This window comes from Nannizzia gypsea, genomic scaffold, assembly GCF_000150975.2.
Source record: "Nannizzia gypsea CBS 118893 supercont1.6 genomic scaffold, whole genome shotgun sequence".
NCBI lineage: Eukaryota > Fungi > Ascomycota > Eurotiomycetes > Onygenales > Arthrodermataceae > Nannizzia > Nannizzia gypsea.
The window spans coordinates 854,330-866,387 of record NW_003345196.1 but is presented as its reverse complement, the minus strand read 5'-3'; the positions used below and the strand labels follow the sequence as shown (position 1 = coordinate 866,387).

The 12,058-nt window shown below is 48.0% G+C and overlaps 6 protein-coding genes across 6 annotated transcripts; 4 read left to right on the top strand and 2 right to left on the bottom strand.

Annotated features, from left to right (window-relative positions):
* Position 1: 1 nt before the first annotated feature.
* On the top strand, positions 2–741 carry MGYG_06926 (serine/threonine protein kinase; the record flags this gene model as incomplete). Its single annotated transcript, XM_003170887.1, has 3 exons — positions 2–61; positions 99–350; positions 403–741. The coding sequence occupies 3 exons, from the start codon at positions 2–4 to the stop codon at positions 739–741; spliced, it is 651 nt and encodes a 216-aa protein (XP_003170935.1).
* Positions 742–2,419: 1,678 nt separating this feature from the next.
* MGYG_06925 (hypothetical protein) lies at positions 2,420–4,522 on the top strand (the record flags this gene model as incomplete). Its single annotated transcript, XM_003170886.1, has 3 exons — positions 2,420–3,431; positions 3,496–4,010; positions 4,094–4,522. The coding sequence occupies 3 exons, from the start codon at positions 2,420–2,422 to the stop codon at positions 4,520–4,522; spliced, it is 1,956 nt and encodes a 651-aa protein (XP_003170934.1).
* Positions 4,523–5,511: 989 nt separating this feature from the next.
* On the bottom strand, positions 5,512–6,063 carry MGYG_06924 (hypothetical protein; the record flags this gene model as incomplete). Its single annotated transcript, XM_003170885.1, has 2 exons — positions 5,512–5,946; positions 6,043–6,063. 2 exons carry the CDS (start codon positions 6,061–6,063, stop codon positions 5,512–5,514), a joined length of 456 nt encoding a protein of 151 aa, XP_003170933.1.
* Positions 6,064–6,363: 300 nt separating this feature from the next.
* Positions 6,364–6,912, top strand: MGYG_06923 (hypothetical protein; the record flags this gene model as incomplete). Its single annotated transcript, XM_003170884.1, has 2 exons — positions 6,364–6,381; positions 6,538–6,912. The coding sequence occupies 2 exons, from the start codon at positions 6,364–6,366 to the stop codon at positions 6,910–6,912; spliced, it is 393 nt and encodes a 130-aa protein (XP_003170932.1).
* Positions 6,913–8,011: 1,099 nt separating this feature from the next.
* Positions 8,012–8,849, top strand: MGYG_06922 (hypothetical protein; the record flags this gene model as incomplete). The annotated part of the gene is made up of 4 exons (XM_003170883.1): positions 8,012–8,019; positions 8,214–8,344; positions 8,510–8,615; positions 8,846–8,849. The coding sequence occupies 4 exons, from the start codon at positions 8,012–8,014 to the stop codon at positions 8,847–8,849; spliced, it is 249 nt and encodes an 82-aa protein (XP_003170931.1).
* Positions 8,850–9,447: 598 nt separating this feature from the next.
* Positions 9,448–11,363, bottom strand: MGYG_06921 (farnesyltransferase subunit beta; the record flags this gene model as incomplete). The annotated part of the gene is made up of 7 exons (XM_003170882.1): positions 9,448–9,742; positions 9,820–10,086; positions 10,139–10,256; positions 10,313–10,440; positions 10,521–10,595; positions 10,683–10,838; positions 10,924–11,363. 7 exons carry the CDS (start codon positions 11,361–11,363, stop codon positions 9,448–9,450), a joined length of 1,479 nt encoding a protein of 492 aa, XP_003170930.1.
* Between the last annotated feature and the right edge of the window lie 695 nt (positions 11,364–12,058).

Sequence of the window (12,058 nt, the reverse complement as noted above, 5' to 3'; positions counted from 1 at the left end):
TATGTTTCCCAAAAGGATCCTGAAGCATCGCGTAATCCACGAACATGCTTTGTTCACACTGGTGGGCTACCATTTGATACTTTGGATACCCTACCTAGCATGGATACTTTGCTGATTGGTTGGGTGCAGATATCAAGCCTAGCAATGTGTTGGTGAATTACAGGCAAGAGAACAAAGAAGGCAGCCGGTTTTCAGATGTGCAGTTAGCTGATTTCGGGAGCACTGTTCACAAGGACTCTGACTATGCTAGACGTGGAGATCCCATTGGGACAGCAATATTCAGAAACCCAGAGGCGCAATTAGAGATGACATGGGACACCTCTACTGATATCTGGTCCTTCGGAACAATGGTAAGCCGACACATTACAGGTCTCGAACAGTTAATGATTAACTTTTTCCCAGCTTATAAGCCTTCTGTACGGGGAAAGGTTTCATATATTCAAACCTGATGTCCCGGTCGACCATGAAGATTATGATCTTAAAATTCTCGTTAAAAATTATAGATGCTTTGGACCCTTCCCGGTTTCTTACGAAGAGATAGCTGATGCTCAAAGACTAGGAGTTCTGATGTGGATTATGGAAAATACCCCTAAACATACGTTGAAGCCATTTCAGTACACAACTTCACGAGAGATTTGCCAGGAGGATAAGGAATTTGTGCTGAGAATAATGAAGCTTGATCCGCGAGATAGACCGACAGCACATCAACTCTTGGAAGACGAGTGGTTCCACCAAGTCTAAAGGAGAGGTAGGGAAGTGTAAGAAGTCTAGAGACCTAAGAGGTAGATTTCGGCTAAGAAGGGCTGTGTAAGGTACTAAATATAGGAGCCTATGTATACCATGCCATCTCTTACTTTGTCCTTAGTCCTAGCCTCTAGTCTAACTTCGAATGTCACCATTACTCAGAAACTCCCGCACTTTGTGTGCTACAGGTTGATAGGCTCATTCAACTGCACTGCAGCTGGCTGATATTACCCCGATGGAAGGACAAAAGGAAAAACGAACCAAACTTTCAGTTGGTATGACACGAGAAAAGGAAATCATGGCAACGAATAAGAATGAGCCAACACAAGAAAAGAAAGGGGAAAAATCCCTTCTGATTCAACATGTGCTGGGAGAGTTCATTATTTTCCGCTGTTACATATCACATGGGGGGATAAGGCCGAATGGGATGTTTTCCCACCGTTAGATGGGTGTGATGGCCAAGGTGATGAATTTCCTAACTAATGGTCTTATGTTGGAATATGTCTTTTATGTTGGTGACTAACTATTAATCAGGGAAGTGAAGGAGTAGCTAGGTACTTGAATGAGAAGACGGGAAGATTTGTATTTGCATATGCAGCGTATATTCTCTCTCGAAGGTCCGTTTTAAGAAAGTAGATAAGGCGTTTTCCAGAGCCGTCTTCATTGAAATCGTCAAGTCATGCATGCTTGAGAGCATTGCGGCTTTGCTTGGAGTCCTATAGAGATGAGATGGGTCAGAAACAAGCAAGGAAAAAGAATAAAGTCGTAGGTGGTCATTCAGTCATAATTCGTTTTTGTCGTTATATATTTTTGTTTTTGGTTGTCATCGGGAGAATAAGTAGGTAGGTGAGTTGCCGAGTATCCGATCCGACTCGACTGTCGGGACAAGGCAGAGGTAAGAGCAAGACAAGTCGCTGTGAAATCAAAACGTAAGAGGCGTAGCTGGGCAGTGGAAGGATGTCTGCTGTGCAGGGCAGGCAGTTATGGACAGTTCCGTGTCGTCCGCTTCCAGATTGGGCCACGAATCCCGCCGCTTTTCCTTCTCGCTGACTCACCCGAATTTCCTCCCCTTATGCAGGAGGTAATAGCAGCGTCACTACAAAGTAACTAGGTAACTAACTACCTACAGCCGAGCTAAGTGAATAATATCATGTATAGGCCACGGGTTATCTTTAAGATGCTTTTCTCCATGGCTTTGACTTGCACAAGTAACTACGTAATAGAGTGAGTCCCGCGGACTTCAGTGCCATAGACTAGGACGTAAGATTGCCTTGCAGGATAAAAGTAACCAAACAAACATGATACCTAGATAAGTTAACAACCACGGTTAAGCCCTACATAGGGCTCATCTTATCACATGACCCATTCACTGAGGTCAGTTCTAGGTAGCCTAAGTGGTTTTTATTTAACCTCCAAGTCTCTCCCTCTCTCCCTCTCTCCCTCTCTCCTCTCACACATTCATGGTTGATCGTGGCTTCGTACAGACATGCACCCATTACCAAAGATACGGAGTATCCTTGGGGCATTAGGCCTTTTTGTCCCTTCTAACAGCTTTCGTTGCTCCCCAGGCTGATCCACCACTGTCTCCACCAATCGCAGGCCAAGACTTCAGCCACCCGGTTCATTCTAAACTTCAGCAAGGATATCAGTGGGCCGCTCTAACGACTTCGTTGTGATGGCTACGACTGCGTTGAGCTTTGCTTCTCCTGTAACGCACACTGCTGGTGGCCCCTTTTGGCCTCGCCCCTCGCGAGATGGGAGGTGCCGTTTTTCACGAGGCTCCAGTGATGACAGCGATGAAGTGCGGCCGGACGGTTGGACAGTCCAGGACTTCCGTGTCGGTGGGCCGAAGCTTGCACAGTCCCCCGGCGACACGATTCCTCTCTCGCCTGGTAGCCAGTATAGATCAGTGCTTGACGCGCGATCACACCTAAGCGATGCCGTCCTTAAAACCCTCCAGTACTATCACATTCATACCAGGGCGTTTGTTCTGTGTCACCGGCGGTGTGCTTACTTTCCAGATGAGGATCCTGTGCCTACTCTCCTCGTGGTTGCAAAGAGACACTCTGCAAAGGACCAGTGGCTTATTGCTAGTAAAGCCCTACATGGCCTTCTTAACGCACATGGCCTTTCTATTTTCAATGTGGAGATATGTGATAAGCGGGCTAATCCGGAAACCTACTCCTCTCCTGTTCCATCCTCCGATCCTATATACCCTTTGTGGGACAAGATTCTGGCTCAGATACTCGACAAAATTGATTTGTCACATATTTTGACCATAGAATGTCTTCGCTTTGGCGAAAGCAGTGACCGAGATACTAACCCTATAACAGTCTTCCTTACTACTGCCCAAGTATCGACTTCTTACTCTTGGAAAAATACCCGAGAAGCAATTGTATCAATACTTAGCTCCTACAGTCTAGACCATGTAGGGATATTTATTGCACACGGTCGTGTCTACCGAAGCACCGACAGCTTCGATCAATTTTTACCGGAATCCGCGTGGCAGGCGCCCCTACAACTCGGTTTGAGCCTTGGGTTATATCAATCTACTTATTCATCCTCAACTTTTGGCGGATGGATTGAGATTCAAGAGCATGAAGATTCGGAATGGATTAGACTAGGAGTGACGTGTTTTCATTCCGTGATCCCAAACTTGGGAACGCTCTCGTCCAAGGACCGGTCAGGTATAGAATCGAGAATGTTACGAGTGATATCTATAACCCGCCACTAACATTACATCCTTTATAGAAATATATGATGCATTCTCGGTAGGGATTCCAGCCAACGACCCTATTGGCAGGAGGCTACGGGTTGAGCAGCCGAGCCTCAAGGATGCGACTGCAGTAATCAATGAAGCATCTCGCATGTTGGATCGAACTCCAGACCAGAGTTTCCAGGAAATAAAAGAAATCATCGACAAAGGTGAGGATGTCAGCCCACGATCACGCCAACGATATGACAGAGTGACTGCCAAATATGCAGCGGTAAAGGCTTCCCTGTTAACGACTAAGGAATTTCACGAACCCCAACTGCCATGCAGTGAGCCATGCAACAATCTGTTTTCTTCCTCGTTACCAATTAACCCCCGCTGCGGCACAATTTCAAACTTGAGAGAAGATTCATTTTCTCAGTCGTATGCAGGTCATGTCTACGCGGCCTCTGGCTACCGTCAAATTCTGTCTAGCAATATCTCCGAAAAAAGAATGAGGCAAGCTAACTGGGCTTTGCTTGACGCTCCCAAAGCTAGACAATCCAACAACTCTGTATGTCCTTCCACTCCCTACTTGATCTTTATTTATTTATCTATTTGTTTATTCGTTTTACTGATTGTTGGTATTCATTCTAGGTTCGAACATATGGAGATATAAGTATTTCTTCTGATTTATTCCCACTGGAATCTTTCAAAGGCCTTCCAAATGAAAATACTTCACTGTTCAAACTGGGACGTTCAACCAGAAGGACAATGGGGAAATTATCGGGACTGGTGAGCGCGCATATTCCCACGCATAATCGAGATGGTGGCGATTCAGTGCTACCAACCTACGAATATGCCGTTTTCGCAGACGTAGGGACACGTTTTTCGGACCCTGGAGATTCCGGTGCGTTGGTGTTTGACGGAGATATAAACTGTGTTGGGTTACTCTTTGCTGGGAACTCCACTTCAAAAGCCTCCTACATCACTATCCTCCCTGATCTTTTTGAGGATATTAAGGCTGTTACTGGCGCTTTCGACGTCCGTATTGCCAGAGACATACCTGGTCTCGAGAACTATTAATCTCTTAATTAGGCAAGCCTGTATGACCGAATGTATTTTTAACTCCCTAGTTCTTATTAGTTTATAACTAACTGTTGGACCACAAGGGACAAAGAGGGCTAATGGCCTAAGGATACCTTGGGTAATGAGTGGGAGTCGTAGTTAAAGTGGAATATTCCAACACTAACTACCTGAGTTGCTCCGGACACTATAACTAGTTATCGATAAATAATTCAGTATGATTCTAGCTAGTTTACTAGACCCCAATTAGTTTTCTCGAATATACGTAGCTGAGCAATATGCGAAAAAATACAAGTAGTTCTTCCTATCAAATATTTAGAAAAGCAGGAAAGGAAAACTGTTTGCTTAACCTCATCCTCAAAAAAACCGTTACCACCAGTTAATGGTGTAGATAAATATAGAAAAGAGTAAACGAATGTTGCAGAATATGTCTCGAGTAAAGAAATGGTTTTATTGGATCCTAACTAGGGTCCCTAGTCTCTGCATTCTCGCGAAATACAAAGGCATTCGGCTGATTTCGTGCGAATTCACGGAACTGCATTTTGATAAAGCAGCCATGTTCTCATACTAGAATTGAAGAGAAATCCAGATATTAATTTGAATCTATGAGGTAATAATGTGTCGTGGTCTCGTGTCTCATCGCCCGTAGCTGTGTAACCATGTAAAGAAGTGTGATGGATGGAACGTTGGATTCGGAACTATGTGATAAGCCCGTTGATTCGTTCATCCACCCCCTTTTTTTCTTTTGCATCCGCCCGGAGTAAAGTGCAAGGGTTGGTTGGCAGCTGTATTGGTACGTAAGGTATGTCAGCACTATGCAGAGTGTGCATAATGTGATGGTAATCCGTTAAAAAGAAAAGTCGAGCTGAAGCCAAGTTAGAATTTGTTTGGTTCATGCAAGTCGCGGAAACCTCCTGACAGTCCCCCGATGCATAATCTTACCTCTCTCATAGCCGTCGGTTCAGTGTCAGCAGTACTTCCCCGGGGAACTACCTCCACTTCCTCTCATAGCTTTCCGGGCTGCTCCCTCCACTCCGACTGTCGCCGCTGCTGGTGGTGGACGTGTCGGTGTCATCCCCATATCTTGGCCGTCGGTCTTTGCCAATTGCAACGGGTATTCCCTGGACGACACCACCGTGGTCATGGCCGGCAGGGTACATGCCGTCATTAACAGAGAAGTTTCTGCAGATCAGATAAGCTCGCATGGCAGCTTTCTCACGAGCAAGCAGTTCAGTCTGGCAGACTTCATCGGTTTGGTATTCGCGGTTATTGACCCGGACGACGCATGTGTATCCTGAGCCTGAGCCGTTTACTTGCTCGTAAAGGGGCTCTGGCCAACGACGGCGGCGGCAAAGACCTGCAAGGAACAGAATACATGTTATTGGCTGGTCTGGTACGTTTTCAAACAGAGTGCTATGTTGGCTCTTTAGAAAAGAAAGGAAAGGGAATGAAGTGATAGAGGCGCAAAAGCAGTGATTTAGACGTCAGGGAAAGTCTATCAAGAAGCCACAGGGTCACACAGTGTTGATTAATTCCAGCATTGAGCTTGGGGGAGTATAACCAGTACACGACACATGGACTAGGGGGTGTGTGTTATTTAGAAAAATAAACAGTTATTTTTCTCTGTTTTTGCAAAAAAGTAAAAGGTCCATTACTACAGAGAGACAATTGGACGATGAATCTGGATATCCAGCATGAGAGAGAAACCAGGATGCCCCCTTTTTTTTCTCCCACCAAACGGCATCACCAAATAGAGGAAACACAGAAGCATTGGTGTCCAAGGGAGCAAGCAAGTGAACGCGCAATTGATTGGATAACGATGAAACCAGTATGATACGAAGATGGGGTTGGATGAATTGGTTGGTTTAAGGCTGGTCAGGGGAGGAAATTGGTTGGTTGTGTTGATTTGATAGGGCGGAAAGGATGGAGAGAGGTCACATACTCGCTAGGTAAAGAATGTAGTACATCTTCGAGCCCAATAGCCGATGTACCCTTGAAACGCAAAAAAGACACAGACAGAGAGGCAATTGGGTATCGTAGGGAATCAACCCGTCAAGTCCTCAGGCAGGAATACTACTATTCTTAGCCCGGTTGGTTGGTTTGGTTGGTTGGATGGTCTAAGCCCGACTCTCCCAGTCTCACGATACGGCGTTCGAGCACGAACGAACCCGATCCAGCCGCAGGAATGTGCAAGCGTATGCTTTTCTTTTCTCGACCGAGGCAGTTTAAGAAGACAGAAAGCGGACGAAAAGGCTCAATCTGGAACCGAACTGTGGTTTGTTGTGATTGATGCCCAACAGGTGCCGGCTAGTAGTACACGGGCATTGAAAAACAAAGACGAGGCTGTTTCTTCAGGGCGAAGTCAGGTAGAAATAAGGAGGAATTGGTAAACGAACTAAGAAGAGACGCAGGACCAGGACATGAAGGGATAAAATGGGCGGTTGTTAATGTTAAGGGGGGAGGCAAGGTTGTGCTATGTGTAAGGGTCAGGAAGGAAGAATTGAAGGATGGTCTACAGAGGATACAAAAAGGACGACGGCCGTGAGTGTTTGTGTGTGTGTGTGTGGTATTTCTCTTATCTAAAAATAAAAAGCAAGAAGAAGACGAGCAGCCATTCTAGACGGCCAAGTCAGAGACGTCAGTAAGGTAAAGTAGGGTAATTAAGGAAGTATAACTAGTTAGTTATGGAAGAGAGCGGAGGAGGCTCGCTTTTGAGAGGCAGAGAGGAGAAAAAAGCTGCCTTGTCTTGCAAAAAAGAGATGGCAAAAGAGAGAAACGGGTGGGGCTATGATGATTCGCATATAAGGAATAACGATGATATATCCTTGGAAGGAGTTGGCGTTGACGTTGTCGTGATATTGACAGTATCATTCAATGGGTTTGGTGGTGGACGTTGATGTTGATGTTGATGTTGAAGTCAACAACCACAACCACCACCACCACCACCACCACCAGAACCAGAATCACCAACAAGAGTTACCACCATCAGCCATAGACATCATACATCATCTCTAAACGTCCCAGGAAAGAGGAGACGCATCTCCTCCAGGTCCTGACGACAAACACACATACTTTACCCGATTCTTGCTTTTTTCCCTTTTTCCCTCCCACTTGGGTTTTTTGACGGTTGATGTGTTGGCAGGTTTCCTCGCCAGTGAAGCGTTAGTTAGGGGGGACCCAGACAGGATGAAAGATCGAGAACCAGCAACCCTTCAGCATCCACACCCCGGCCTCAGGGAGGCAGCTGGCGAATCAGCGCGCCTGCAGCTGCGTCGATCGAGAGGCTATGGGACGCTTCGTTAACCCCGGGTCTGGTTCGGTTTTTGGCGCTGCGTTGTTGAGAGGAGGGCAGAGCCGGGGGGTAGCGCAGTTTGCGATAACTACCTATATGCACGGCTTGTACCTGGTTCTGGGTTATGCAGGCGGCGTGTTATTTTTTCCTTTTCTTTTCGCCATGGTTTACGAGATGTGATGTCCATGGATGATATCATGGCCGGGTAAGTCGTTAGCTAAAGCTCGTTGAACGAACCGGTTGATTTGACGCCTGCAGGCGATTACCGAGGCATGGAGGCGTTGTGAACTACTTTTTTTGAAGTACGGCTGGGCTGATCCTGAAGGCTGAAGGCGAAAGTGAGGATGCAGGAAGAGTATATCCATCATCACTAAGTAGCTAAATAACTGGACAACCAAGACCCTGCTTGGTGGAAGTGGAGGCTGTCGAGCAAATCCGAGAGTTGACGCTGAAGATGTCGACAAACTGCTCTACTATCGACAAGGGTTCGGTGCTGGGCCTCGTTCAAAGACGAGTAGGAGTAGGTAGGAGTAAGCATGTCTATCTTGTCTGCCTGGCTGCCTGTCTGCCTGTCTCCACCGGCCTGTCTTGCTTGAGTGCAGCTGCAATGCATGTAATTATGTAGCTAGCCAGCCTGGAGGCGGAGAGAGATGCGCTGGCAGGCGACAAGAGTGAGTCTTTACGCAGCGGGTTAGATTCCCGTGTTATCAAAGAAAGCCGCGGGCCGTTAGAAGTTGGACATTCTATATATTCGCGCAACGCAGCCCCATGGATGAAGATTAGACAAGGAAGCCTAGGGTTGTAAGTGTAAGGTAAGTGTGAGAGCGAGTGCGAGTGTGAGTGGAAGCGGAACGGGAGTGATCAAGTCGAGTCGAGTGGAAGTTATGCGTTGTCCCGAGAGCGACAGGCATCTTTGATGCAGTGATGAGTTGGCAAGCGGATGTTTTGACTATTTTTATTTTTCAAAACAAAAAAGGCGATCAAGGCTGTTTGTCGTTTTCTTGTTTATTTCGCATAATCTAACGTATTAGGTAAACGAGTCAGGTCATGTCAAGTGGTTAAAAGTGGTTGAGTGGTGGAGAACAAGCATGGAAGTTTCTTGCTTCTATGTTTCAGAAAGAGGCGGTTTTGAAGATGTAAGGAGATGTCGGAGGAGAGAGGATGGATTGCCACTGGAGTCTTCTTCAACTTAGCTCGCAGGGTTAAGGGCGGGAGCAGGGCAGGGCGCGTAGGGACGTACATATTGAGCATGGATTAACAGGCGTACATACATAGTTACATGGATTAACAGACAGACTTCATGCATAACTACATACGACCCTACCTCCGCCATCGAGATGCAGCTGCAGAGTTATGTATGTAACTACTAAGCAAGTAATTCATGCACCAAAGAAGCGGAGAAGAAGCAGGGTGAAACGTAAAGGGCAAGCATGCTGCCTATCTTCTCTACTTAAAGCATGGCTTCTTCCTCTTCTTCCCCTTCTTTTTCGTCCACAGGCAGATGCAGAACGACAGGCAGACAAAGAAGTCCTTGCATGTCAGGACATGACATGGCACTGCATCTACTAGTAGCTATGTACGTACGTCAGTATACATGAGATGAGGAAGAAAAAGCACTAGCGTGGTTGACTGGCTAGCTGTCCGGAGACGGAAGGGAGATGGGATTCGCGGTGCACCATGAATGAATGGCGTCGACGGCAGCATGCGGGATGACGAATAGAGGGTGCAATGGCGCCAGCTGGTCCTTTTCCTCGTAGACCGTGTCTGTGTCGTCTTCTCGGACGGGAATGGGAGATGCAGTCCATGCGAATGCAGCTTCTAGAGAAGAGGAAGTAGTGGTAGTGGTGGAGGTGGTGGTGTTGACATGCGTGTGCTGGGCACTGCTTAGGCCAGCCAAGGTGTAACATGTATGATGAGAATCCGCGTGTCTAGAGAGTTGTCAGCCTTATCCATACAGTAACTAGCTAACAGGCTGGATTGGGGATGTTGATCGGGGATGGCTTACTTCCCCGGCTTATCCCGCAGGCCGCCATACTGCGACTGGCAGCAGTTGAGGATATATCTGGTCAAGCCCTCGCGACTGTAGAGGGAAGCCACTGATTCAGATTCAGAAGTAGAGGCAGACAGGGCCTGTTGGATCAGCGGCCAACATCCTCCGACCCAGTGGCTGTAGCAGCCATCGACCAGCTTGTTGGTCCTGCCCGAGAAGCCGCCTTCGGGTGCATACTGTCTTGCCGAGAGCCAGGATATCAGCGACGGCAGATCCGTATACCTTCATCCCGTCAGTTTAACAATAAGATAAATAGGAAGTGGTGAGTGGTTACTTGTTGAGCATGGTATGTGGGTGGCCCATGATGCAGAGACATGCGACGGCGCAGTAGGTGTATGCACCATGGGCCTCTGTGCCGGGACTCCCTGAGAACCCTCCCTCATACGTTTGACCTACATCAATCAATCATCAGTGTCTATCAAAAGTAAAACGAAGAGTGAGGACGCACATCTGGCGAGATAATCCGGCAGCCCGCTGGTGAAGTGGGAGAGTCCCGCCTCGCGCGCAGGGGCATCTGGTGGCAACTCTAGCGGTATATCCAGCAGGGCTATCATTACCATAGCGCAGTAGGCTCCTCTTTTATCCCAAAAAGAAGCAGCAGCATGACCCAAGTTAGCGGAAGTTTCTAAACGAGGTGGAAGATAAGAAGAACTGACCGGACGTCCTGCTCGCCTCCAACGCTGACTTGAAACCCTCCGTCGGCTTGTTTGAGCTGTCCCAGCCATCTCCAACTACTGCCGTTAGCATATGTTAAAATAGCAGTAGCATATGATTAAAATAGAAGCATTAGCAGCATTAGTATCAGAAGAGGGACTAACCAGGCGAGTCTGTCGATAAGGGCGAATGCTTCTTCCCCTCCGACCATGGCCAGGCTGAGGGTCAGGGCATAGGAGGAGGCACAGTGAGCCATCTGTCCATGCCCGCCGCCAAACCCCCCTGAGCCACTCTGCATCGGCGCAGCAGTAGCAACAACTCTGTATCCGTCAACACTGCACATCAACTCAAATCAAAGTAACGACCAAAGTAACGACAAAGTAAGAACGAAAGTAAGAGACTAACCTTCTTCTGAAGACACTGACGTCTTCTCCTAGGAGTGCCAGCCCCGTCAAGGCCCAGTAGACCATCCACGGCCTGCTGGCGTCCAACCCGACAAAGCGCGCGGGATAGTCCCCCAGCGCATCCAGCAGGTACTCTACATGCAGCTCTCTGGCCAGCGACTGCACTCCATGGCCGTTGAGAGGCAGCGAGAGAGACGCCTCTTCCCCTCTGAGAAAGGGCAGGCATCTGCCGACGACCTCTGCCTGCGCGCGGGAGGTCTCTGTCTCTTTCTCCGCGCCTTTCTGGAGGAGCGGAGGCTGCGTGGCGAAGAGGGAGGGTATTGATATCATCTTGCTTTGCTTTTTCTCTCTCGACTTCTGCTTCTTCGTCTTCTGCTTCCTCTCGATGGTCTTCTTGGTGCTGGTGATGGAAGGGGGGAAGACGACTCTTCTGGTCGGCATCAGGCTCAGGCTGTCTTTTCTATCCCTCGTCTACTCCCATAACTAATAACTATTGTCCTTACTGGTAGACGAGTCTGTATTGTTGTGTTGGTATTGTCGTCTTACTAAGTAACTCTTAACTCTTAACCCTTAACACTTGCCTAGCCTTACCTCTAAGTTAGCCGACCAGCCAGTCAGAAGCCCGAACCCGGCAGCGGCCCGTCAAGAAGAAGATGCAAGTCATCGTCGTCCCATCTCATCATCTCATCATCTGCTCTTCTCTGCTGCTTCTTCCGCGTCTCCAGTTCGTCTTGTCTTCATCTCAGGCCAAAAAGAAAAGAAAAACCCGTCGCACAGTCCTCTAGTTTAAGGACAAGAACGAAAAGAGACGAAAAAAGAGGAAGAGGCTGCCCCGTCGACTATCGACATCGACCTCCCTCGACCTCTTAACTTCACCGCTGCCAAAGTAGCGGTCCTTCTCTTGTCTTTACTCTCTTGTTTCTCTTGTCTCTGTCTGTCTCTTTCTATGCATGTCTATGTCTGCCCTCGTTTGCATCTGTCTCTTCCCACCCCAGCCACCGTGTGCTCTCTCCTGTCGTCCTCAACTGTCTGTCTTCATCTTCTTCATGCTCTCGCCTTGCAAGGAACAAGGATGACCGGGACGTGCATGGGACCCGGGGGGTGCGTGGCCGCAGGGCTGTCGGCAGAGGGACAGC